The sequence below is a fragment of the Trachemys scripta genome, chromosome 3 (genome assembly GCF_013100865.1).
Source record: "Trachemys scripta elegans isolate TJP31775 chromosome 3, CAS_Tse_1.0, whole genome shotgun sequence".
In the NCBI taxonomy this organism is placed as follows: Eukaryota; Metazoa; Chordata; order Testudines; family Emydidae; genus Trachemys; species Trachemys scripta.
In genome coordinates, this window is record NC_048300.1 from 34,040,920 (window position 1) to 34,065,865 (window position 24,946).

Below are 24,946 nucleotides of genomic sequence, written 5' to 3' on the forward strand. Positions count from 1 at the left end.
TAAAAGCAACTGGAGACTTGTGCCACACAGTAGCATCTGAGATTGCCATAGTTCTTCCCTATTCTTCGGAGAGGAATTATTCGTTGTAATTCGGTGCTCCAACGTTCCCATTGTAAGGTGGGTGGACATAATGGTGAAAAAGTCTGTGACTTGTTAACATAATAGAGCTAGCCTATTACCTGTTAAGTGTGCATGAGATGAGCTTCCCAGCTTGCATATGGTCAAATAGAATATCATTCAGCTGAGATCCAGGTTCAATTCTCTGCTGTGTCACAGACTTCCTATCTGACTTGGGCAAGTCATCTAGTCTCCCTGTGTTTCAGTCCCCCATCTGTAGAATATGGATAATACTTCCCTATCTCATTGGGGTGTTGTGAGGATAAATACTTTAAAAGATTGTGAGGTAATCAGATACTATCGCATTGGGCACCATATAAGTACCTTCGATGACAGATTTGCTTTGCTGGTGCTTCAGGCTGGCCATGTGAATAAATATATTTTGTATGTCCTGTCTGGCTTGTGTCCTTAGTACCCTCCTTTTCAGTTGTGAAAGCTGGGTTACAGTTTCCACCTCCACTGTGTTAGAAAAATCTTTGTTGTTACTTGGGACCAACGGATCACCAATAACAAGATCCTTGTGAGAACTGGCCTGCAAACTATGCTGGACATTCGCAGGCTTTGCTGGACCGCATGCCTCAAGATCATCTGCTGAAGGCTGTGCTCTATGGCCAACGTAAGAACTGCCTGCGACACAGAGGAAGGCCAAATCTCTGATACAGCAACAAGGTCAAGCAAGGCCTCAATAAATTCAGCATTCCCACTGACGACTGGGAAAATCCTGCTCACAGTCGTTCAGTTTGGAGAAGCCGGATTAAGACTGGTGTAGTCACGGTGGAGAGCCATCAGAGCCCAGGTTGAGGCCGCAGGTGAGCCAGGAAGCAGAGTGTGCTCCAACCTCTATCTGGTGAAGGGACCTGTAGCCAATGTGGGAAGGTTTTCTGCTCATGCGTTGGGCTCTTTTCCCATGCCATTGCTAAGCACTACTGACGGACTGACTTTGTCGCATGTCCTTTTGTCTCTCAAGATGTTTGACGGCCATATAACTGTCTATAGTTGACATGCGGTGATGATGATAGGAGTAGAAGCCCTATAAACATAATTCTCTCTCTCCAAAATCCTCCAGCTAAGCACAGATTCTCTGGAGACGAGATCTAGAGAATGGCAGGGGCAATTTTTCTTTCAGTTCCCACATAAAAGGTAGTACTGGATTAAAGTGGTCTTTGGTGTAAAAAGTGCATCTGTATGTGTATATTTATGTTATCTCCATGCTCACTCACTCTTGTTCCTCCAAGACTGCTATTGTAACTAAGTTCTACTAGTTTGTGGTCAAGGAGAGGTCAATGTGTCTGACGAAAAGACTGTAGGAAAAATGGTCAAGCAGGCAGCTCTCCATGTGGCAAACAATACTCATGTGAATTTCTTTAAATCCAAAACAAGTTACCAGTTATACATATAGTCTGTTTCAATTCTATTTCCCTTTCACTTACTGTAGACCATGACCTAGAGATTCTGACCTCCTATTAAACTTGTAAGTAAATTTAGCTAATTGACAAGGTTTTTATTTCTTTTAATGCCCTCTTTAGTAATTTAATCTAAAATGTACATGAAAAAATATTTTTATTACACTAGTGACTTGTTTTGGTCCATTCTTTTCTAATAACTTTTCTGGTGATATCAATACATTTGACCACTTTGTTTTAATTATTTTTCTCTTATTGAAGAATAATTGCTTTCAGGTTTGACCTAGTGGATCACAAATTATCTTCTCTTTCTGCCAACATTAATTTTGACCAGAATTAGTTTAAGTGATCCCGAGATATTCTGGCCTTATCACTTTTCAGCACAATCTTGGCAGTGAGTCCATTTTGTTTCAGTCTTTGGTTCTCCCATCAGGGTTGGTTATAGTTTATCTGAGGTCTTCCTGGTGAAGTCCTAGCATTGGCTACTCTGATTGTGGTGTTGGCTTTCATGCTCTGCTAAAAATGTTGGGTTTCTTACTGGCTGGTTTCCTCTTCTGTAATCCTTCTGGTTATTTTGGAGTTCGGCTTTCCCTCTGGCATTGACCTTGCTGGTTCCAAATTAGGTGCCAGCTTGTCTGGCTTCTAGCTCTGCTTTTTACAGAGGAATGCAAATTCTCCTCTTTTATTAGTTATTATTACATCTTTTCCTTTTGATTATTGGCATGGTTGGTACTTTGCCTTCAGGTGAATTGGCATAATGGATCTCTTCTGAAACAGCTAATAGATGCAGATACTGTTGGCTACAGTTCAATACCAAGGTACAAATCATGTTAGAAAGAGCAGAAAGTACTAACACCTTAAAACCTGTCAGGCTTATTAACCAGATGATGACCAAATAAATTCTGTGACATCAAGTCATTTTAGTCCACCTCCTAATTAATTAATTTTCGTTTTCTTCACTTAAACACTGAGGAGCAACTAAACTGGAAATTAAAATGCTGCAAGTTTCAGTGATTGTTTTTGTTTTGTTTATCTGAATTTCAAAACTGGACAGATTTTTCCATTTTCCAAAATTTGCTGCAGTTTTTTTGTATTTAAAAAAATGTAATATTCACAAATGACATTTTTCTGTTTTGAAATTTAAAAAATTCAATTCTGGAAACTCCCAAGACCCCAATCCTACAAACATTTATGCCTGGGGTTAACTTTATGCACGTGAGTAGTCTCATTGAGTTAAAACAGACTTTCACATGCACAGAGTGAAGCACATGCCTAACAGCTTGTTAGACTGAATCCCCTGTAACTAAGTCGACCAATCAAAACTGACCATGAAAAAACCCAAGAACAAAAAAGAAAACAAAAAAAAAAGTAAATGCAAAATGAAAACTAAAAATATTAAACAATATTAAAAGATTTTTGTCAAAACACGGAAAATATTGGGACTATCAAAATGTTTTCATGAAAATAACCATGTTTTAAATGGTCATATTTTACACCCCTGGACCTCCATGTTCCCTCCAAAAAACATGATCAATTTTTTTTTATTTGCTCTGTTGAACAACAACTTAAATCTAGAGTTGCTTAAACATGTTGGACCAACAATGACACTGAGTTATCCCTTTCTCTGCTGCACTCTTCTGTCTAACAGCATGGTGAAAACCCTTTGAAGTGCCAATGTGCCATGGTGATATATAGAACAGCACCCAAGAACAGTTTACCCTTTTCCACATATTACCATGGAACACTGGAAAGAGCATTCAACAGTATGCCAGAGGACACAGCCTCATTCAAAATATAATGCAACGATTGCAGCAATGGTGTGACAGAAATATCAACTGTTTTAGAGACAAACAAACTTGTAGGGCCCTATGGACACCCAGCTTTAACTTTGATTTCCCTTACTTTTGTCAGTTTGTGTCTCAGCCTTCGAATGCCCAGGTTTTAAATTTAGGATTCTATCTTCAAGATTTTAATGCAATGAAAAATAAAATCAAATTTATTCTCATTTCACTGTTCAGAAAAAAATTGACCACAAAATTATAATGGATTGGGACTTATATATTTATTTCCATTGACACAACAAAGATGTTTCTCAATGTTGTAGAGAAAACTGCAGGGACCGAGTGATTTCTATAAACCATAGTATTAGCATGTGCTGTGGTATAGTAGATTTTTATTTCACATGTGTATCCCTTAGTTAAAGTCTACTTAACAAGTGCAGGAAGATAATACACATTTTTCCTGTTATGAAAGTAAAAACAGAAATACCAAACATCCTAAAATAATTGACATTCAAAACAGAAAATAAATATTTTTTCATACTTCCTGTGAGCAATAAGGTTTTGCTGTTGTTATCTGTCATGAAGTGCTGTTCCCCTTCCTACACTGTCTGCAGGAACATGGTTGCCCTCCCAGGAATGTAAACTTGGCATTAGCCCTGGCAGACTCCCACTCCCTCCCACCCTCTCTCATTTAACTTTCACTCACTCTCATACGATAATTGGAAGGTAGGGGATGCAATTTTATTTACATAATGCAACATTATAAAAATGGGCATTAAACAAAAAAAACCTTGCACCAAATAAACATGAGCAAAAAAATAATGATGCTGACCTTCCCATTGGGAACTCCTTTTGGAAACAGCATACCATTCCCAAAGTTAGGGCAATGTTGCTAATCTACCTTCTTCTTAATGTTATATGCCCATTAGTCTTCCCTTATATACCCAATTCTCCTGCAAGCCCGATGGTTCCCATCTAAACTGAGGAATTTCTTAAGTTCCAATACCAGGAGAAAATTTTAAAACATTCTACAATTGAAAGGACCACATGGTTTATATTCTATTCCCACAGTCTTTTCTCTTCCTTCCCACAGCTGGAAATCTTGCTAAAGGGTTCTCCTACATAACAGCAGTCTTCAGCACAGTACATAAGCTAGGCAGATGGCAAGGTGGACTCTTTCAGACAGAATGCCAGAACCATGAGAACCAACACTTCTTCTCACTTCACCTCTTCTCTGCCCTGTTTCTCTCTACCCTAGCCCATTGCCTTTTCCTGCAAGGAGGCATCCTCCTCATTCCTTCATTTAGGGATTGCTGACCTGCCTAGATTCAATAGAGGGAGAATGTAGAGAGGCTGGTAATCCAGGATATTAACCCCTTCAGCCATCATCCTCCAGTTTTGGGGACTGAAACTCTTAAACTTAGGGCTAGAATGTGTTTCAAGGATACGAACGGTACCTAAATTGCACCATCCTAGGAGTAGCCCCAAAAGACACTGACTGACACACCCACAGGAAGCTCAATTCCCTCCCTCCTTCCCCTTTGCACTGGGGGTGACAGGAACAATTTGCTGGCAGCTGTAGAGGAGTGGCCACCAAACAGCATTGCTTGATGGCTTCAGGGCAGCCCTGCATGCAGCTCCTCACCTCAGTTTTCCTTCTTGGATCCCCAAATAAAGTCCACACAGGATTTTTCCAGTCCAGTCACAACAGCCCTCCTTAGGGTCTGATTTATTAACTTAAAATTCACGAAAGTCTTAAAATTCACGAAACTAAACATGAAAGTCTTCCCTCCAGACTTCCACTGGGTACAGCCCATACTCCCCTGGTCAGAGTCCCTCCTGCCTCAGCACTTTAGTCCCAGCCCTTCTTAGCTGGAGCAGTTCCCCTGGTCTCACAGTCCTCCCTAAAGGAGACACTCTCTCTCTCTTTCTCACACTCACACACACTCATTCACTCCAGGAAATTGCCTGATTCCCCTCAGGTGGGGCTCAGTCTCTAATCAGGGTTGGTTTGGTCCCATGCCCAATGGGCAAGCCACTTGTTACACCGGTCTAAGCCAGAAGCAAAGACACCCTCAAATCAGATCGGCTGTGATGGACAATACATTGGGCGGGCAGCAGAAGTATGTAGGAGGTGCACAGTACCTACTTACTTCTGTGTGCCTAGACAAAAGGTCTGGGTAGCCTGTGCAGTGTAAGAGCCCTCTTACTCCTCTTTCTGGCCATATTGACCAAGAGACAATCTAGCCCTCAGTGAGATAACATGCTGAATGCCTCACTCTTTTTCAGTTTATGTATGCATTAAATGTTCTTTATATAGTAAAAAGTAGATTTAAACTACTGTATTTCCTACTCATGTTCTTTGTGAGTTATAGTTCTACATGTTAATATGCAAAGAAATCTGGGGAATACTTTTGAATCAATTTATTTGGTTGCTACCATTCAAAATATCAGACTGAGGTCATTTGGAAACTGCTGATTTTGAAAATGGTGGCCACTGAATATAAAGTGTTTTCATTGGTGTTAAATATAATTACATTACATTGTCTAGGCTGCACTGAACTGTATAGCAACCACAATTGCAGTCAGACTTTCTGAATATTGCGCTTTGTAAAAAGAAAACACCAACAAAAGTACTTTTAATTTGAGGTACTTGTTCTCTGAGAAACTTGGATGTGCATCATTACATATTGTTGCCTTGATAGAGAAAGTGCTGATCTTCAAAGGAAATAATCAATCAACATCCTAACTACCGTAATTTCTGAGCATTAAAGATCAGAGTTTCTGTAAGAAAAAAATCCCTGATGTACTCAGGGAGTGGCACAAGCATATTTATATTCAAATTCTTCTTAATAGTATGCTAATGTGTCCTTCATCACAACCAGTCTATTCATTAGAAAGTGCCCAGGGTACAACTTTAGGAGGAATGCATTTGGGGCTGTAACCCCAAAAAAGCTGAAATAAGCTACCTTGGCACACTGAAATATTGTTATTATTTATCTGTATTACCATAGCACCGAGGAGCCCTAGTCATGGATCAGGATCCCATTGTGCTAGGCACTGTACAAATAAAGAAGGAAAAGACAGTTCCAGTCCCAGAGGGCTTACAACTAGGGCTGTCGATTAATTGCAGTTAACTGACGTGATTAACTCAAAAAAATTAATTGCAATTTAAAAAATTAATCATGATTAATCAGTTTTAATTGCACTGTTAAACAATAGAATACCAATTGAATTTATTATATATTTTTGATATTTTTCTACATTTTCATATATATTGTATTCTGCATTGTAACTGAAATCAAAGTATATATTATTTTTATTACAAATATTTGCACTATAAAAATGAACAAAGAAATAGTATTTTTCAATTCACCTCATACAAGTACTGTAGTGTAGTCTCTTTATCGTGAAAGTGCAGCTTACAAATGTAGATTTTTTTTTGTTACATAACTGCACTCAAAAACAAAACAATGTAAAACTTCAGAGCCTACAAGTCCACTCATTCCTACTTCTTGTTCAGCCAATCTTGTACACCTCAAGCATCTGTGCCCCTCAAATATATGAATGTGGAAGTACGCGTCCTGCAGATCGAGGGCAGTGTACCAGTCCCTGGGATCCAGGGAGGGGATGAGGGAGGCCAGGGAGACCATGCGGAACTTAAGCTTCACCATGTACTGGTTCAGGCCTCGCAGGTCCAAGATGGGCCCAAGCCCCACCTTTGGCCTTTGGGATAAGGAAATAGCGGGAGTAGTACTCCTTGCCTTTGAACTCCTCGGGTACTGCTTCCACCATCCTAGACCAAGGAGCCGCCCCACCTCCTGCTCGAGCAGAGCCTTGTGCGAGGGGTCCCCCAGGAGGGACGGGAGGTGGTTGGGCGGGGAGGAAGTAAACTGGAGGGTGCAGCCCCGGGAGATGGTGTTGAGGACCCATCGGTCAGAGGTCAGCCGCGACCACTCCGGGAGGAAAGCACACAACTGATTGGAGAAGGGAAACTTTATTGGGGGTGGATCCCTGATGAGAACTCGCAGGGCACCCCCGAGCATCCCGTCAAAACTGCCTTTTCCCCGCCTGCTTGCCTTGGAGGACAGAGGCTGGAGGGAAGGGCAAGACTGCCTCTGTGGGCGCCTCTTATAGTCCCGCAACTTCTTAGGAGCGGTCTCATATTTTGGGTGGGTGGCCTGAGCAGGAGTCTGCTGCAGCTTGAACTTAGGTTTAGCTGGAGCCAGAACACAGAGACCCAGAGTCTGGAGAGTCGTGTGGGAGTCTTTCAGGCCATGCAGCTTTGTATCCGTTTGTTCCACAAACAGAGCTTTGCCGTCAAACGGGAGGTCCTCCGGGGAGGTCTGCGCCTCACTGGACAGTCCAGAGAGCAGGAGCCACGATGCCCTTCTCATGGACACCGCTGAGGCCCTGGACCGCTGTACCCTCCTCCACCAGTGCTTTGAACTCCTTCCTGTTGCGTTCCTGGAGGGAGTCCTCGAACTTGGGCAGGGAGCCCCACAGATTGAACTCATACTGGCCCATAACTGGAAGCTCAAGGACGAATAAATTTTTCTTCCAAAGAGTCCAGCCTCCGCAAATCTTTATATTTCTGGGTAAGGGGTGGCTGGCCCTGCTGCTCCCTGTGGTTGACCTACTTGACCACCAGGGAGTTAGGAGGAGGGTGTGTGTATAATTATGCATGCCCCTTGGTGGGTACAAAATACTTGTGTTCTGCTCTCTTGGAGATGGGGGCCAATGAGGCCGGGGTTTGCCACAGGGCATTTGAAATTTTTGCCACCCCTTCATGGAGAGGCAAGGCCACCCTGCCCGATGCTGAGGAGGACAGCACATTAAACAGGGAGTCCGAGGGCTCCTCCATCTCCTTTGCTTGGAGGTGGAGGCTTGATGCCACCCTTTTTATGAATTCTTGGTGGGCCCTACAGTCCTCCTGCGGAACAAAGGGAGGCAGGGCCGTAATCGCCTCATCCGAGGAGGGCGAGGAGGCCGGCGCAGTACTTTGGGTGTCCACTGGCACCGGAGGGTCCACCACCTGGTCGGTCTCCAGGCATGGTGCGAGGATGTATGTCCCACCGACTCCTTCCTCAGAGGTCTGGAGAAGGAGGCCGAAGGTCCTTCTGAGGTTCCGGCCACCGAGTGAGCCCCCACTGGGGCTGTGGTGGAGGCCATGGTGCCCACTGGTATCATTGGGATAGCCACGGGGCCCGGTGGGATGGGGGGTCTGGGGCCTGCTGCCCCCACTCCGGGGCCGCCGCGGGATAGCACCAGCTGGGCAGCAGCCCAGACGCGACTGGCCAGGGGCTGGGCTGGGCGCAGCGTGCGAACTGCTGGGTCCCCGCAGCAGGCCCGGGCGCCAGAACCGCAGGCGCCAAGCTTGGCCATCAGCCGCTTCCTCCCCCCGCGGCAGTGGGAGCTGCAGCAGCGGCTGCTCCCAAGTCCCGCTGCCCGGGGGGGAGAACAGCCGCTGCCTGGCCCCTCAGGCTGCCCCCCTACTCTCCCTACCGCCCGACTGAATCCTGCCTGCTCAGGGCCAGGCCGGACTCTCACTCACCCTGGCCCCGCGCTTTCCCTGCGTCTCCCGGGCCTCCCTCCAGCGCTTGTGGAGGAAGGGTGTTTGTTTTTTTTGTCCCGCCCGCCACGCCCCCCCGCGTCCCGATATTTGACTTGGGTGATCTGGTCACCCTACTCGAAGAAGAATCAACCTTCTGCTGGTGGCATCTAACTCAGATGATGAAAATGAACATGCATTGGTCCACACTGCTTTGGATTGTTATCAAGCAGAACCCGTCATCAGCATGGACGCAAGACCCCGTGTGAAGCATGAAGGGACATATGAATCTTTAGCACATCTGGCATGTAAATATATTGCGAGATCGGCTACAACAGTGCCATGAAAATGCCTGTTCTCACTTTCAGGCGACATTGTAAACAAGAAACGGGCAGCATTATCTCCTGCAAATGTAAACAAACTTGTTTGTCTGAGCGATTGACTTAACAAGAAGTAGGACTGAGTGGACTTGCAGGCTCTAAAATTTTACAGTTTTATTTTTGAATGCAGTTTTCTTGTACATAATTCTACATTTGTAGGTTCAACATTCATGATAAAGAGATTGCACTACAGTACTTGTATGAGGTGAATTGAAAAATACTATTTCTTTTTTTACAGTGCAAATACTTGTAATCAAAAATAAATATAAAGTGAGAATTGTACACTTTGTATTAGAATCATAGAATATCACGGTTGGAAGGGATCTCAGGAGGTCATCTAGTCCAACACCCTGCTCAAAGCAGGACCAATTCCCAACTAAATCATCCCAGCCAGGGCTTTGTCAAGCCTGACCTTAAAAACCTCTAAGGAAGGAGATTCCACCACCGCCCTAGGTAACCCATTCCAGTGCTTCATCACCCTCCTAGTGAAAAAGTTTTTCCTAATATCCAACCTAAACCTCCCCAACTGCAACTTGAGACCATTACTCCCTGTTCTGTCATCAGGTACCACTGAGAACAGTCTAGATCCATCCTCTTTGGAACCCCCTTTCAGGTAGTTGAAAGCAGCTATCAGATCCCCCCTCATTCTTCTCTTCTGCAGACTAAACAATCCCAGTTCCCTCAGCCTCTCCTCATAAATCATGTGCTCCAGCCCCCTAATCATTTTTGTTGCCCTCCGCTGGACTCTTTCCAATTTTTCCACATTCTTCTTGGAGTGTGGGGTCCAAAACTGGACACAGTACTCCAGATGAGGCCTCACCAATGTCGAATAGAGGGGAACGATCACGTCCCTCGATCTGCTGGCAATGCCCCTACTTATACAGCCCAGAAGGCCATTAGCCTTCTTGGCAACAAAGGCACACTGTTGACTCATATCCAGCTTCTCGTCCACTGTAACCCCTAGGTCCTTTTCTGCAGAACTGCTTCCTAGCCATTCGGTCCCTAGTCTGTAACAGTGCTGTGTTGTAATTGAAATCAATATATTTGAAAATGTAGAAAACATCCCAAAATATTTAAATATATGGTATTCTATTATTGTTTAACAGTGCGATTAATTGCAATTAATTTTTAATCGATTGACAGTCCTACTTACAACTTAAGTAAAAGAATAAACTAACCTACAAAAATGACACCTATTTAAGATATTTCTCATCCCTCACCCCTTTAAAGTGAACTGTCATTGTGATTGTTCAGCTTTCTTATCTTCTGTTTCAGACTGAGTGCCCTCCTGACTTGTTCAAATGGTGCTGAAGTGTATTGGAGAAATACTGCACTCTATGTCCATTGTTCCCTAAGATCACAATGTCTTTGGTAGAGCTATCACTATACAGGAAGTGTGTATTACTTCATTTGAGTGTCTGAGGGTAGGGTAGGCATTTTGATTGGTGGTTAATCAAGGGCAAAAAGTACTTTTTTTTTTTTTTTAAACTTTTGCTAGCTCACCCCACCACTTTGGAGATATAAATGAAATAATTAGAACCAAATGCCTTTTTCTTTCCAGTGAGTCAGTGCAATGTTTCAAACAATGATGATGGATCTTTTCCCTGAAAGATGACTGCATTCTGGTGCATGTTAAATACTAACAAACATTTTAGCATTCCTCAAGGGCTTATCACACCATGTATGAATCATGACCTTTTCTTATAGTATATTATGTTAGCCAATAGTGTGTTGCTGTTGAAAAAAAAGCCAGTATCACTGTGTGATATATTAATAGGAGTGTCATATTTCAGACTCATAATGTAATTGTTCTACTTTACTCAGCACTGGCAAGGCCTGCTGAAGTACTGTGTCCAGTTTTCAGCACCACACTTTAAGAAAGATGTAAACATATGGGTCCAGAGTAGCAAAAATGAAAACATGACCTATTAGGAAAGGCTGAAAGAATTGGGCATATTTCCTAGAGAAGAGGGCTGCATGATAACAGTCTTCAAATATGTAAAAGCTAGTTATAAAGAGGATGGTGATCAATTGTTCTCCATGCCTAGTCAGGGCAGGACAAGAAATCTGGCTCAGTTTGCTAGAAGGGAGATTTAGTTTAGATTTTAGGAAAATCTTTCTAACTGGTTACCTAGGTAGGTTATGGAATCCCAGTCATTGGAGGTTTTGGGGAACAGATTATACCAGGGGAGGGCAAACTACGGCCTGCGTGCCGGATCCAGCCTGTCAGGGCTTTCAATCCGGCCCACGGAATTGCCAGCCCCGTGGTGCAGCGGGGATAAGGCAGGTTCCCTGTCTGCCCTGGCCCTGTGCCGATCCTGGAAGCGGCCAGCACCACATCCCTGCAGCCCCTGAAGGGGGGAAATGGGGGGGAGGCAGAGGGCTCTGTGCACTGCCTCGCCTGCAGGCACCACCCCACGCTGCTGCCATTGGCCGGGAACAGGAAACCGTGGCCAATGGGAGCTTCGGGGGTGGTACCTGCAGGTGAGGGCAGCACGTGGCAGAGCCGCCTGCTCCACCTCGTTCCCCCAGGAGCCACTGCCGGACATTCTGGCCACTTCCAGGAGCAGCGCGGGGCTAGGGCAGGCAGGGAGCCTGCCTTAGCCCCGCTGCACGCCACTCGCACCCCGGAGCTGCTTGAGGTAAGTGGTGTCGGGCCGGAGCCTGCATCCCGAACCCCTCCTGCACCCCAACCCTCTGCCCTGAGCCCCCTGCTGCACCCCTCCTGCACCCCAACCCCCTGCCCTGAGCCCCCTCCCACACTCTGCACCCCCTCCTGCACCCCAACCCCCTGTCCTGAGCCCCCGTTGCACCCCACATCCCTCCTGCCCTGAGCCTCCTCCCACACTCCGCACCCCTCACCCCCTTCCACACCCCACACTCCCTCCCACATCCCAATCTCCTGCCCCAGTCCTACATTCATGGCCCTGCTCAGATTTCCCCACTCAGATGTGGCACTCAGGCCATAAAGTATGCCCACCCCTGGATTAGACAAACACCTGTCAGGAATGGTCTAGGCATACTTGGTCCTGTCTCACTGCAGGGGATGGTTGGTGGGGGGTGGACTAGATGACCTCTTGAGGTCTCTTCCAGCCTTACATTTCTATAAGTCAATGATTATGATGATATTATGGATTATAGATCAATTGTTTTTTGTAAAGTAACGGAGATATACATTTTATATGTTGTTAAGGTTCTTGGTGACCTTCAGGTGAGAAATTAATAGTTACTAGGAATAAAACAATGTCCAGGTAAAATGAAATTGTAGTAAAATAAAGCAGCAGGAAAGGATGTGTTCTGAGTTGATTTTCCTTGCTTTCATCTCAGAACCCACATTTTTTCTTCTCATTTGTCTCTTCTGAAACTAGCCCTAGTACAAATACACCAACAATTATTTTAATACCACAGCATGTCTTACTACAGTGTGCCAGAGCTATGGCAGTATAGGCTACTGAGTCAGAAGTTGCAGCATTGCTCACTCATCAGCATTTAGAGTGTGCTAAAAAGGCATCGTTAGAATGAGTGTGTACACAGTGATCCAGTGTAGTTCAGAGCCAAAGCACAATGGCTCTACATATGAGAGAGAAGGAGGAGGGGAAAGGTTATTACACATATCAATATAAGGAAGGTGTTGTGTAATGTTATCAAATTGGATTTTCTTCACACTGCGAGTAATTTGTCTCAGAAGTGACCGTTTTGTTTGGTTCACTGAAATCAGTAAATTAACTGCTAATTACTCAGGGTGTAAATTCCAGCTACCAGTGCTGGGAAATGAACATTAGCCTATTTAGAAGAACTAATCCTCAAAATCCTTCACTTGTTAAGACACCAAACTCCTCCCCCCAAAAGGCAATTTATGAAATTCTGACACATTCAGAGAGGGGTTACCTAAACCCCAGAAGAGGGTTTGGAAAGGGTCCAAATTGGATCCGGTGAACTGATTTTACTTTTGCAAGACTTTCAACCTGATTGTCAGTATTATGGATCAGCCAGACATCCAACTGCAGCTAGAGATGACCAATCCTAGGACTGGTCAACATTTTTCTGTCAAAAAACTGGTTTTTGACTCAATGAACATTTTTACAGAAAAGTGTCTGCTTTCCATGGAAAATGTTGATTTTTCATCAAAAAATGAAACCTTTCCACTTTTTGATGAGAAGTTGAAATTGTCCATGGAAAGTAGACACTTTTCTGTGGAAATGTTCATTAAGTCAAAAACCCATTTTTCTATCAAAAAACAGTTTTTTGACAGAAAAATGTTGACCAGTCCTAGGGTTGGCCATCTCTAGCTCTTACTGACTCCATTTTCCAAGCAGCTCTAATGCAGCATCTTTAAAAATGAGTCCATCAATTTTTTAAATGGCCTCAGCTAGACTCGTCCTCAGCTAAACTTTTTTCACATAAAAAAATCTAGGTTCCTTCCTTCACTCCCCTAAAATAAGTCAGATTGAAAATCTGAGAGGGGGAGTAGGAGTTTCAGAAACTCTAATATATATCTATGGCCCGCAACAGACTTAGAGATCTCAATAAGGTTTAAAAGACCCATATCCCAAAACCTACAGTTATGCTGCTTGCTACAGGCAGGCAAGATTTATCGCAAGTGGTGACAGGCTGCCAAAAATAATTTAAAAAGAGAGGAAGGGTGAAACGACAAGATAAAGGACTTAATAAACATATGCATAACAGGGTGAAAATTTCTCAAGTGGTTCCTCACTTCTAATAATAAATATTTATTCTTAAATGCATTCTTCACAGCACAACAAAATTGTCCATAAATTGGTTTGTTTTGTTTTATGTTAAACTGGAAGGGTAGTGATTTAGTTTAGTTTTTGTTCAGATGGGAACTTTGGGCAGTAACAAGCAAATCCAAATTGTCTGCAAAGAGCCACTTCCTGTTAGGGATTGAGACTTCACCCTAACAGTTAAGAAGAAAGGCCATTGCAAACTACTATCCTGATTCTATCAGACTGGAGACAACTAGGACAAACAAACTCAGGAAGTGGCAGGGAGTTCGAAAGCGAGAGGAAATCTATGGCACAGAGAGGAAAGTGAAGAGATTGCGCTGATCTGCAAAAAGTTCACCCCTAGGTCAGAATGTGCCAAGCTTTTCAAAAAGCTTTATTTGTACTATAATACAAAACTGGCACACACAGCTGGCGATTGCTGCAGAGACTATTCAAATGTTAACATTCTGAATGATAAACTGCCAAAAAAGTTCTATGTAAGCAAATAGGAACAAACAACTAATCTAAATCTGGTTGCTAAGAGACAGAGGTTTTCAGCCAAATTCACCCTCAAGTCTCAAGAATACTTTATTCTTAATCAAAAAAGTACCTGTAGATGACGCCATGCTGGTGAAGAAACATGAGTGCTGATGTGACCTCTGCAGCATAGAAGCGGGATCGAGGCTCGTCAAATTTGCGTGAGCGCTGAATTTGAAACATTAGATCTCCACCATTTACATATTCCATGACGAAAAAGAGGCGGTCCTGTAATTAATTAAAACAGTGCTATTTAGCTAATTTCTTTCAGCCTCACAAAGGGCTGCTTTAAACTACACATTAGGCGACAGCAGGATTTGCGTCAAGAAACTGAAGAACAAACGCTACAATTCTGAACTGGGGAAAGCTGACAACCAAAAAACAAAAAAATCCAGGGAAAACTGATTCAAGAAAGAGCGAACGAAAGAGAAAAGGAAGAGAATTAAAATGTGATTTAAAAGTATTAAGGATTTTTAAAATAGTACAATCAGCTTTGTATTTTTAAAGAAATATTTACATGCTGTTTAAAAAAAACATTTAATATAAATATTACAAGACAATGTTGATTCTGTCAGTTGCTGAAGGGCAGGACAATTTTGCAGGTTGCCTTTGCACCTGGCTCCTTATCCCTACATATTATCAGCTACTCTGTCTATAAAATGCCTTTTCTTCCAAATTATAACGTCACAATACATATTATTAATAATTATTTATATGGAAACCAGTATTGTCAGTAGAAAGCAGTCAAAAATCACGAGTCAGGCTTTCTAAAAAATCATAAGATTGGCTTAATTATAATCAGATTTTTTAAAATAATCTATTTGGGGTTCTTTTTAATTGTCTTCTGGTTTTTGAATCTTCAGGGTTCAATTTTTTCAGACTTTTCTCCATAGCAATGAGGGATAGAAACCCTCTTCATTTTTCAGTGGCAGCTGCCATTTTCACACAATGATGTGACTTTGGGAGCTGGGGCTTTCAGAAAAACACCAAATATTGTAAGAGTCACAATATAAAATAGCAGCAATTGGCAACACTGAGAAACCAAATGTGAATGAGGCATTTTAAAGGTCCCCAACCCAAAGAGCTTATAACAAACAGACAATGCAGATCAAGCACAGGCAAAGAATATGGTATACACATTTTTATCATCTCTGTCCCATTTTCTCTAAAGGTTTCTTGCCCATCCTTAGAATTTTGCCTAACTATATCATTAGCCCTACCCCCTTACGCTTTCGCCTTTTGCGATATTCAGTAAAGCACTTAAACACCACTGACTTAAATTAAGCATGTGCTTAAGTGCTGTCCTGAATGTGGATGCTTTCCTGAAGGGGGCTTGAAACATTTGCTTAGCCCAGTAAAGGTCACAGGTGGAGGATGTAGAGGAAGAAAATGCAAGTACCTCAACTGTACACATCAGAACATAGGAATTGCCACACTGGATCATTTCCGAGATCCATCCAATCCAGCATCCTGTCTCTGAGGACATATCTACACTACAGCTGCTACCGTGGCACAGCTATAGTGCTGCATCTGTGCCACTGTAGCACTGTAGTGTAGAGACGTTGTAGATCAATTGAGGGGGTTTTCCATTGCTGTAGTTAATCCACCTCTCTGACAGGCAGTAGCTAGGTCGATGGAAAAATTCTTCCATCAACCTAGCCATGACTATACTGGGGGTTACATCAACCTAACTATGTCACACAGGGCATGACATTTTTCACAGCCCTGAGTGATGCAGGTAGACGATCTAAATATTAAGCATAGACCAGACCTGACAGTGACTAGTACCAGACAGGCACCATCATAGTCCTTTCCTGAGAGGAAAGACTGGGGAAACTGCTGCTAGAAGTAACAGACGCTCCAAAGGGAATGGTATAGGCTATAGTCTTGCCGCCTTCCAGACTGACTCACTATTGCCAATCCTAAATGTTCAAAAATCATGAGACAGTCTCAAAAATCATTAGATTTAAATCCTCATGATATTTGTGCCAAACAAAATAATAAATGTGAGGTTATTTTGATCCTCAGGTCACATTTTTCAACTTTTTTCTGCAACCAAGAAGAATAGAACCTTGCTTTAAAATGACCAAAAAAAAAAAAAAAAAAAAGAAAGAAAGAAAGAAAGGAAAAGAAAAGAAAAGAAAAAAAGATGAGATTCTCACATAATCCCATGACTCCAGAAACTGGAGCATTAAAAAAAGCAACAAATATTGTAAGATTCATGATAAAAATCACAAGACTTAGCAACACTGCCGACTGAGGGATTGCAGAGATGTGGGCAAGAATACACTATACCTCCAAGGAGGAGATGCAAGCACCTGTTTTCAGCACATTCCCAACCTTTATTCCAAGAGTAGTGCATGCCTGTATGCTCTGCAGGCAGAATGCCTCTGAAGATCGGCATGGGAGAGGCACACAACCAATTTCCAGCATTACTGTGTGTTACACCTTCCCATTTGGAGAGGGCATGGGAAAACATTACAAATATGATAGGGATGAGAGGTCACAGTATATGTCATTCAGGTGGCTTTTCACTGTAGCATTTTATGTTCTGCAAAGTTGGTAGAATCTGGGCATGACTGCGCAGCAAGATGATCAGGCAGTGGGAGAAAGGGGTCAGCATTTCTACCTAACTATGACATGCTGGCTGATTCCCAAAAATGCAACCCATTGGATGTGTCTATACCATAAGAACAAAAGGACTCAGACATCAAATGCACAAAATGCTGTCGATTGTCCTTGTTATGCTATAGAGAATCTCGCAGGAACCGCCTTTCTGTGTCATGAGACTGCCGAGTCACCTATTCCACACTACTCGTACTGTGAGTGAAGGAACTCTGGAGTAATTTCCTTGTGGGATGAAGATAAGGGAAGCAGTTGAAGACACGTAATTACAGTGCTTATGGTTTCTTTCTTCAGTGGGGAGATACTGCTGGAGACACTATCTCCCAAGAGTGGCGACTGTATATTTATTTCCTAAGCTGCCTATACTGCCCCCTTGACCTTGGTTTTATTGCAGGCTAAAATTTAATGACCTTTGGATACTCTTACCTTATATGAACAGAAGTACACACTAGAAGTTTTGTAATCCCAGTCTATTTTCAAAAATGCTCAACTTTCTTGACTCTGATTTGAGCAGAGAGGATGCCCAACAAATCTTATGCAGAAATCTCAGCAGAACCCTCCTTGCTACACAGACCTATTAATAGTTTCTGTATGTTACTTAAGACGAGCTTGGATGAGATCCTTAATCATAGGTACTATTCCCAAACTACTTTCAGTCCAGTGTTTGGATTTCTTTGCCTAATCAATGGGTCGTACAGATTCAAATCCATGCACTTTGATCTACACAGAGATGAACTCTGTAATTCCAATAGGGTGCACAGGGAATCACTTCAACATCACTACCCAATTAATTGCTTCTGTAGGTGCAGTCATAGTACTTCCATGTTTGGTCCAAATAGAGCCCATATTCTGCTTGGAGTCCTCAAACACCTATCTGTGGCAATTCTAAGCATCACATACTGTTGAGGTCAAAATGTGATTTCTGTGGTTTTGGTTTAGGATCCTTTACAGGGTTTTCCTGATTTGACCAATCTGGAATTTAATCTGGATTGTGGAGCCAGATGTCTTGTGCTCAGTTGAACACAGGGGATTCGGCAACAACTCTGGCCTCAGCAATAGCAAGGTACTAAGTCACACATCTCCCTTCATATTTTCAAATGGAAGGCAACCTGACCTGGATTATATTATACACACTCAAATGTACTTTTTCGTTTATGTGAAAGGGTATCAGACACCATGTGTATTGATCAATGTTATGCCCTACAAACAGATTGCTCATCTCTCCAGGCAAGTGTACAGATTGGGTCTTGGATTTGCTGGTTTAACAGCACTGTGGATAAATTTATCCTACAGTGATATTTGTTTGACATGGCATTAAGTGCTTACAAAACGCTCCTGTAGGTTACACTCTCCTACTACTTACATTTACATTTCAAACAGCCTTCCTAGTTTTCCCAGCTGTGTATTACAGCCAGTTTTATTGGAATTGGCAGCCAGAAGTGTCCTTGAAAATCATATTTTCCTTATGTCAAAAATTCAGGTGAGGATTTTTTATTTTAGAATAATATCAATTTGTATAATCAATTGTAATAAGACATATCTTGTCAATACTGCAGCACTGGCACAGAGAGCATCTTCCTGGAGAAAAGAGGATTCTTGTATTTTTATGACACCCTGCTTTTCTAAACCCATTGTGTGGCTTTTCCTTTCCTATGCTCTAGAGAAAGGACCTGCTCAATCTGGAACGGGCATAAATAGAGACTAAAATAGGACCACATGTGTTGGCATCTGTATCAAACTCTGTTTGAGAAATCTATTTACCTAGGTATTTTTCTGGTTCCCATCACTACAGTACCATCTGAGAAAAAAATTTATTGCTATATACTTCCATTAAAACCGTTTGCACCCACAATTTGGGATCCTAATCCTAAGAACATAAGTATTCTTTTTTTGTCTCCTATTTTTCTCCCATTATACACACACTCAGGATGAGATTCTGGGCCTATTGAAGATAATGGCAAAATTCCGATGGACTTAAATACAACCAGGATTTCGCCCTCATCGTACACTTCCCTGTACAGAAACTGAGGCACACCTGAGAACATGTCATTCATTAGATGTGTCATTCATTAGATTAATTAAAATGAGGAGGGTACAAAGTGGACAGAACACAGTATTGTACAGTATTGACAACCAAGTACCTAGAGCAGCTAAGTATTAGATATGGTCTTATTAATCAATTTTGTTACAAAACTGGTTTGGATTATTTTTTGGATTCCATATCCATAACATTTGAGAAGTATGTTTTGATGAACAAAAAAAATGTAAAGCAGTCTGGGAACTCCTTAATTACATAAACTAAAATAAAAGGATAGATCACAAACAAGCCATTATAGATTAATCCCCTCTTGGCATCTGTTATGCAAAACCCCAAAAAGCAAAGGACTATAAAATAAGCAAATATGTTTTCTGAAGTAAAGATTTTTTAAAGGGTTTTTGTTTCTCCCTTAGTCTAACCTTCTCTCCCTTGAATTCTAAGAAGTTATGGTGGAATGAAAACACTTAAAATAATAAATGAAAACAATCTAAAACAGAGACTGTGGGTAACAGTGTTTCAGGGCAAAGAGGATTTGGAAGACAATAACAAAAGCTTTCAACTTTAATCTGAATTTCCATGGTACTATAACCTTTCCTGTCTTTGGTTTCAACTATATCTCTTGTGATAACTTGCAAATCTGCCTGTCCTGACTTGTCCCAACCCCTCATCTTGGTCTACCTCACCGATATAGCCTCCTGGTTGTCTCACTGTCACCTTCACCTTAACATGGGCAAAACCAAATTCCTTAACTTCCCTCTCAATTATCCTCTTTCTTTGTCACCCTAAGCACCACAACCTTCCTCTCACCCACTAAAGCCTGTCAACTGAGGCTATATTTGATTCAGCCTCTCTTATCCTACTCATTTAAGCTGTGCCCAAATCCTGCCTCTTCACCCTCCTCAATATTTCTAAGATCCATCCTTTATTTTCTATCTCCACAGCAAAAGCTTGCATCCAAGCCCTCATTATCTCCTGTCTTGATTCCTATCACCGCCTCCTCTCTACAGATATAGACCCCCACATTAGTTTTTGACATTTTTGTTAGTCTAGCAGTATATATACTACTCTCGTTCTTTCTGCCATCTTTGTCTGTCTCTCTTTAGACTAAGTTCTTTGAGGCGTAGACCATGCCTTCTTTTCTGTTGCGAAAACTGTGGTCGCCTCCAGAAATAAATACACCTCTACCCCGACATAACACAACCCGATATAACATGAATTTGGATATAATGCGGTAAAGCAGTGATCCCTGGGGGCAGGGCTGCGCACTCCGGCAGATCACCTATCACGCGGTAAAAAAAATTTGGCTCCCGAGGACAGCGTTCTATTGTGGTAGAGCTATAGCAATAATCTTTGAGGACATAACTGGGCCATCCTAGGTCATCTTTGAAGAGGTGTGATTGATGACCAAGAACCTCCTCCTAGATATTCTTGCCAATTAGTTTTGTGTTGATACGTGATTCTCTATAACCTATTAGTTGTTTAAATGTGGAAAGATACCATCGTTGGGGATCAGACTTCCATGTAAATCCCAAACAAAAATTGAGACTGGGAATAACAGCTTTTGATGTACTGTTTACAACTGAGAAATGATCACTGCCTACCACTTTTAAGAATTTATTATCATTATATCAGCCCTTAATTCACCCTACGCTTTGTTTGTTTTTCACTTAACATTTTATGAGATCACACTGTAATGAAAATGTATTCGTAGATCACAAAGATAAGTACAATTATTGCTGGCAAGCTCAAGAATACAAACCTTTCCCCAAGTGACCTTAGGAGCTGTGTGACCCCACATGGAGTTGAACACAGGCAAATTAACTGAAATATCACAAAGCAGAAATAAATTATCCAATCTGTTTTCCAGTTTCATATCCAAGACGTGTATCCGTGCTATATGCCAGGCAAGCAATCTTCTCACTAAAAGCCCTAGACTCTAGGATCTATCCTGCAACTGTTCAAAGCACAGAAATCAGGAAAGGTATCAAACATATACTTCTCAAATAGAATTCTCAGTTGATAAGACTTATCAGCATTCTCCAAGTACCATTTTTTCCTTCTTTTATGTTTCTCATACAAATGGGTGTGAATAAATTCTTCCTGATTCTCACTAAGTCCTTAAACTAAGTTCATGGTCTCAGTAGACTTTTCTAAGAAACAGTATCAGAAAGTTACATCTGAATCAGATTTTTCCAGACACTACTGAAAAATATTTCAAAATCACGCTAGAAAAATTAGGAATGTGTGCTGATTAAGAGTAAATTTAACACACAAAAATAGCTCATACATGAGTTATATCTTCTGTTAAATGACAGAGTGTTTTTGTGCTATAACAATACTAAGCTTGTTATCAATACAAAAGTCAAAATACACAAGAAGCCAGATAAATACATCATGTCTTTGGTATGCTGTGTAAGATGATATTTTATTCAAATCATGAGTGTATTAAACTCTTTCCCAACTAGCACAAAACTGTGATTACTTAACTCTATTTAAACAGGATGCTCAAACAGTTTGTTTAAAATTACCTAAAACTGCAGCAACTGTCCCACCCATTAGAACTTGAATAAACATTTCCTGCTTCTGATTGAAATTGCACAGATACACTGGACTTAGTACACAAAACTAAATGAGAGCCTTAAAGAACCAGAGATGGAAGTGAACCAGAATCCTAGATTCAAACATCTCCCCCAACCCCAATCTTGGAAAGGGTCATCTGCAAAATGAATAAGTATATGCAAGACAAGAGATATGGAGAAATACAGAGAAATAAAACCTCAAATTCATTTTATTCCCTTTCAAGTTTACTCAAACATAATCCTTTAACAAGAGATATGTAAAAAGGCAATTATGTTTATAGTGATTATCGTTTCCTATTTTTCAGTGTCGATTTTAAGGCCAATTATGGCTTTTTTAAATAAAAAATTAAGACAAGAATAATTTTTCCATGGTGTTTAAAAAATTGCTTCTGTGAATGATTAGAAGAAATGACTTCCACTGTAGTCTCATGTTCCTTGGGATGAATGCCCAGAAATTATGGGAGATGGTGAGAGCTCACAAACAATTTTAAACATTTCAAGAAATGTAAGTCTGGAGTATTTTCAGTGTGCATTTTATAAAATCTATTCTCACTCTCAGTGTTTGAATCAGATGTGTTATCAGTAGCTATAATGTACAAATGGAAATCTATACAAACAAGAGGTAATAAATGTAACAAAAATATTTCTGATAATCCAACTGCTTTAATTTCCTTCAGGTTGGTTGGAACTACCATTTTTATGCACATAATACTCAGTTTCATTGCTCTCTTCCTGGTGATCAGTTTCTAATAAGCTTTAGTCCTTTGCTTTCTAGAGGAAGGATGGTCTTGTGGTTAGACAATGGCCTGAAAGTTGGGAGATCTGAGTCTGTGACTTTGGGAGAGTCACTTACTCTCTCTGTGCCACAGTTCCCCATCTGTAAAATGGGGATAATAATCCTTCCTCACAATACAGGTCTAATGCAAGGAGATATCATTATACTTCTGAGATGGTTAGACACTATCAAGATGGAGGACATATACGATCCTAAATAAAAATACTACCCAATTGCATTTTTATCTAACATTTTACAAACGCTTTGGGGACTGGATGACCCAGTTGGTAGCAAGATACTTTCCAAATATGAAACCCAAACAGGTCAGCTGTAGCTGACATTTGAAAAGATAAGAGTATTCTTCTTCACTTATTGTCCTAAACTGTTGTATGAGAACATAAGACCTGCTATACTGGATCAGACTAAAGGTCCATCTAGCCCAGTATCCTGTCTTCCGACATTGGCCAATGCCAGGTGCCCCAAAGGAAATGAACAGAACACGTAATCATCAAGTGATCCATTCCCTGTCGCTCATTCCCAGCTTCTGGCAAACAGAGTCTAGGGACACCATCCCTGCCCATCCTGGCTAATAGCCATTGATGGACCTATCCTCCATGAACTTATCTAGTTCTTTTTTGAAGCCTGTTATAGTCTTGGCTTTCAAAACATCCTCTGGCAAGGAGTTCCACAGATTGACTATGCGTTGTGTGAAAAAAATACTTCCTTTTGTTTGTTTTAAACCTGCTGCCTATTAATTTCATTTGGTGACCCCTAGTTCTTGTGTTACAAGAAGGAGTAAATAACACTTCCTTATTTACTTTCTCCACACCAGTCAAGCTAAAAAGTCACAGTCTTATTAATATCTCCTGATATGGAAGCTGTTCCACACCCCTAATCATTTTTGTTGCTTTTTTCTGTACCTTTTCCAATTCTGACATATCTTTTTTGAGGTGGATGACCATATCTGAACGTAGTATTCAAGATGTGGACGTACCATGGAATTATATAGAGGCAATATGATATTTTCTGTCTTATTATCTATCCCTTTCTTAATGATTCCTAACATTCTGTTTGCTTTTTGAGCTGCCGCTGCACACTGAGTGGATTTTTTCAGAGAACTATCCACAATGACTCCAAGATCTCTTTCTTGAGTGGTAACAGCTAATTTAGACCCCATCATTTTATATGTATAGTTGGGATTAGGTTTTCCAATGTGCATCACTTTGCATTTATCAACATTGAATTTCATCTACCATTTTGTTGCCCAGTCACCCAGTTTTGTGAGATCCTTTTGTAGCTCTTCGCAGTCTGCTTGGGACTTAACTATTTTGAGAAGTTTTCTATCATCTGCAAATTTTGCCACCTAACTGTTTACTCTTTTTTCCAGTGTGCTGTTAAACAGCTGCCACTTTCCTTCCAATAATTGGCTGCATTTCTATTTAAAATAAAGGATTCTATAGCTTGTGAAGCCTTTGGAAGTCTGAGGTGAAAAGTATTACCATATATTACCATATATTAGTGCAGGGTGTTATTCATAAATTATTACTACTATGATTATCACCATTTGAAAGCAGCTTCACTGAAATTATTGAAAGGTCTCAAGGCCTAGTGGATAAGCACCATCTTTGTTGATGGCCTCAGTAGTAAATGAACAGACATGCAGACCAAGATGGCCCCTCATTCCTTGTGATGACCCCTCCAAAGTGTATTGAGCGATATTTGAGGGGAGTAGGCAGAACAATGTTGTTCGTGCTGTACTTGGTGTGTGTCTAAATAGCCCACATTAGGTTTCCAGGCTGTTCCAGGAAAATCATTATTAAAATTCACTTGCTGGGGGGGAGGAGGGAAACCAGAAATAAAAATAGCTTGTGGTGGGCCGGCCTGATTGGATACAAACTTTTACCTAGAAATCAGAAAGGAAAACAGCATTAATGCCGTGCTCCCTTCTCCCCCACAATCCACCCATTTTATATTACTGGCCCTGGCCCATATTAAGCCCATACTATGAAACCAGTCAGTAGTGGTCCAAGGAGGTTGTGGCAGGAATAGCAACTGGTAGTGCTGAGTGATACCTGTACAATCCCACTATGTGCTTAGGTGGATTGTGGAGTGCTGAGGGCTAAGTGTTGCCAAAGCAGTTACCTAACTTCACCCTCATACTCTAGCCAAGTAATGGGAAACAACAAGCTCTGATCTGGTCAAGAAAGGCTATATCATGGATGCAAGTAAGGTTTTCAAACTAATGCTTTCAGAACTTGTACAGAGCTTCTTATAATCTCTATATTAGATTAGCCTTGTGTTTGTGGCCTAGACTGAAATATAAAATGAAGCTTCTGACTAGGGTTTTAACTTGAGCAGGATGCTTGTGCTCCAATTTTAACTTGCACAAAGCAGGCTTCGTATATTACTTTTGCCCTGGGGGTTTTACTATTGGCT

General features: G+C 41.5%; 1 protein-coding gene across 2 annotated transcripts in view; it reads right to left on the minus strand.

The window, feature by feature from the left end:
• Positions 1-24,946, minus strand: part of PRKCE (protein kinase C epsilon) — a 478,428-nt gene that overhangs the window by 70,605 nt on the left and 382,877 nt on the right. For both annotated transcript variants that reach the window (XM_034764425.1, XM_034764424.1), the window contains one exon: positions 14,567-14,721. In XM_034764425.1, coding sequence (XP_034620316.1) covers positions 14,567-14,721 — 155 coding nt within the window. The remainder of the gene's footprint in view (positions 1-14,566; positions 14,722-24,946) is intronic.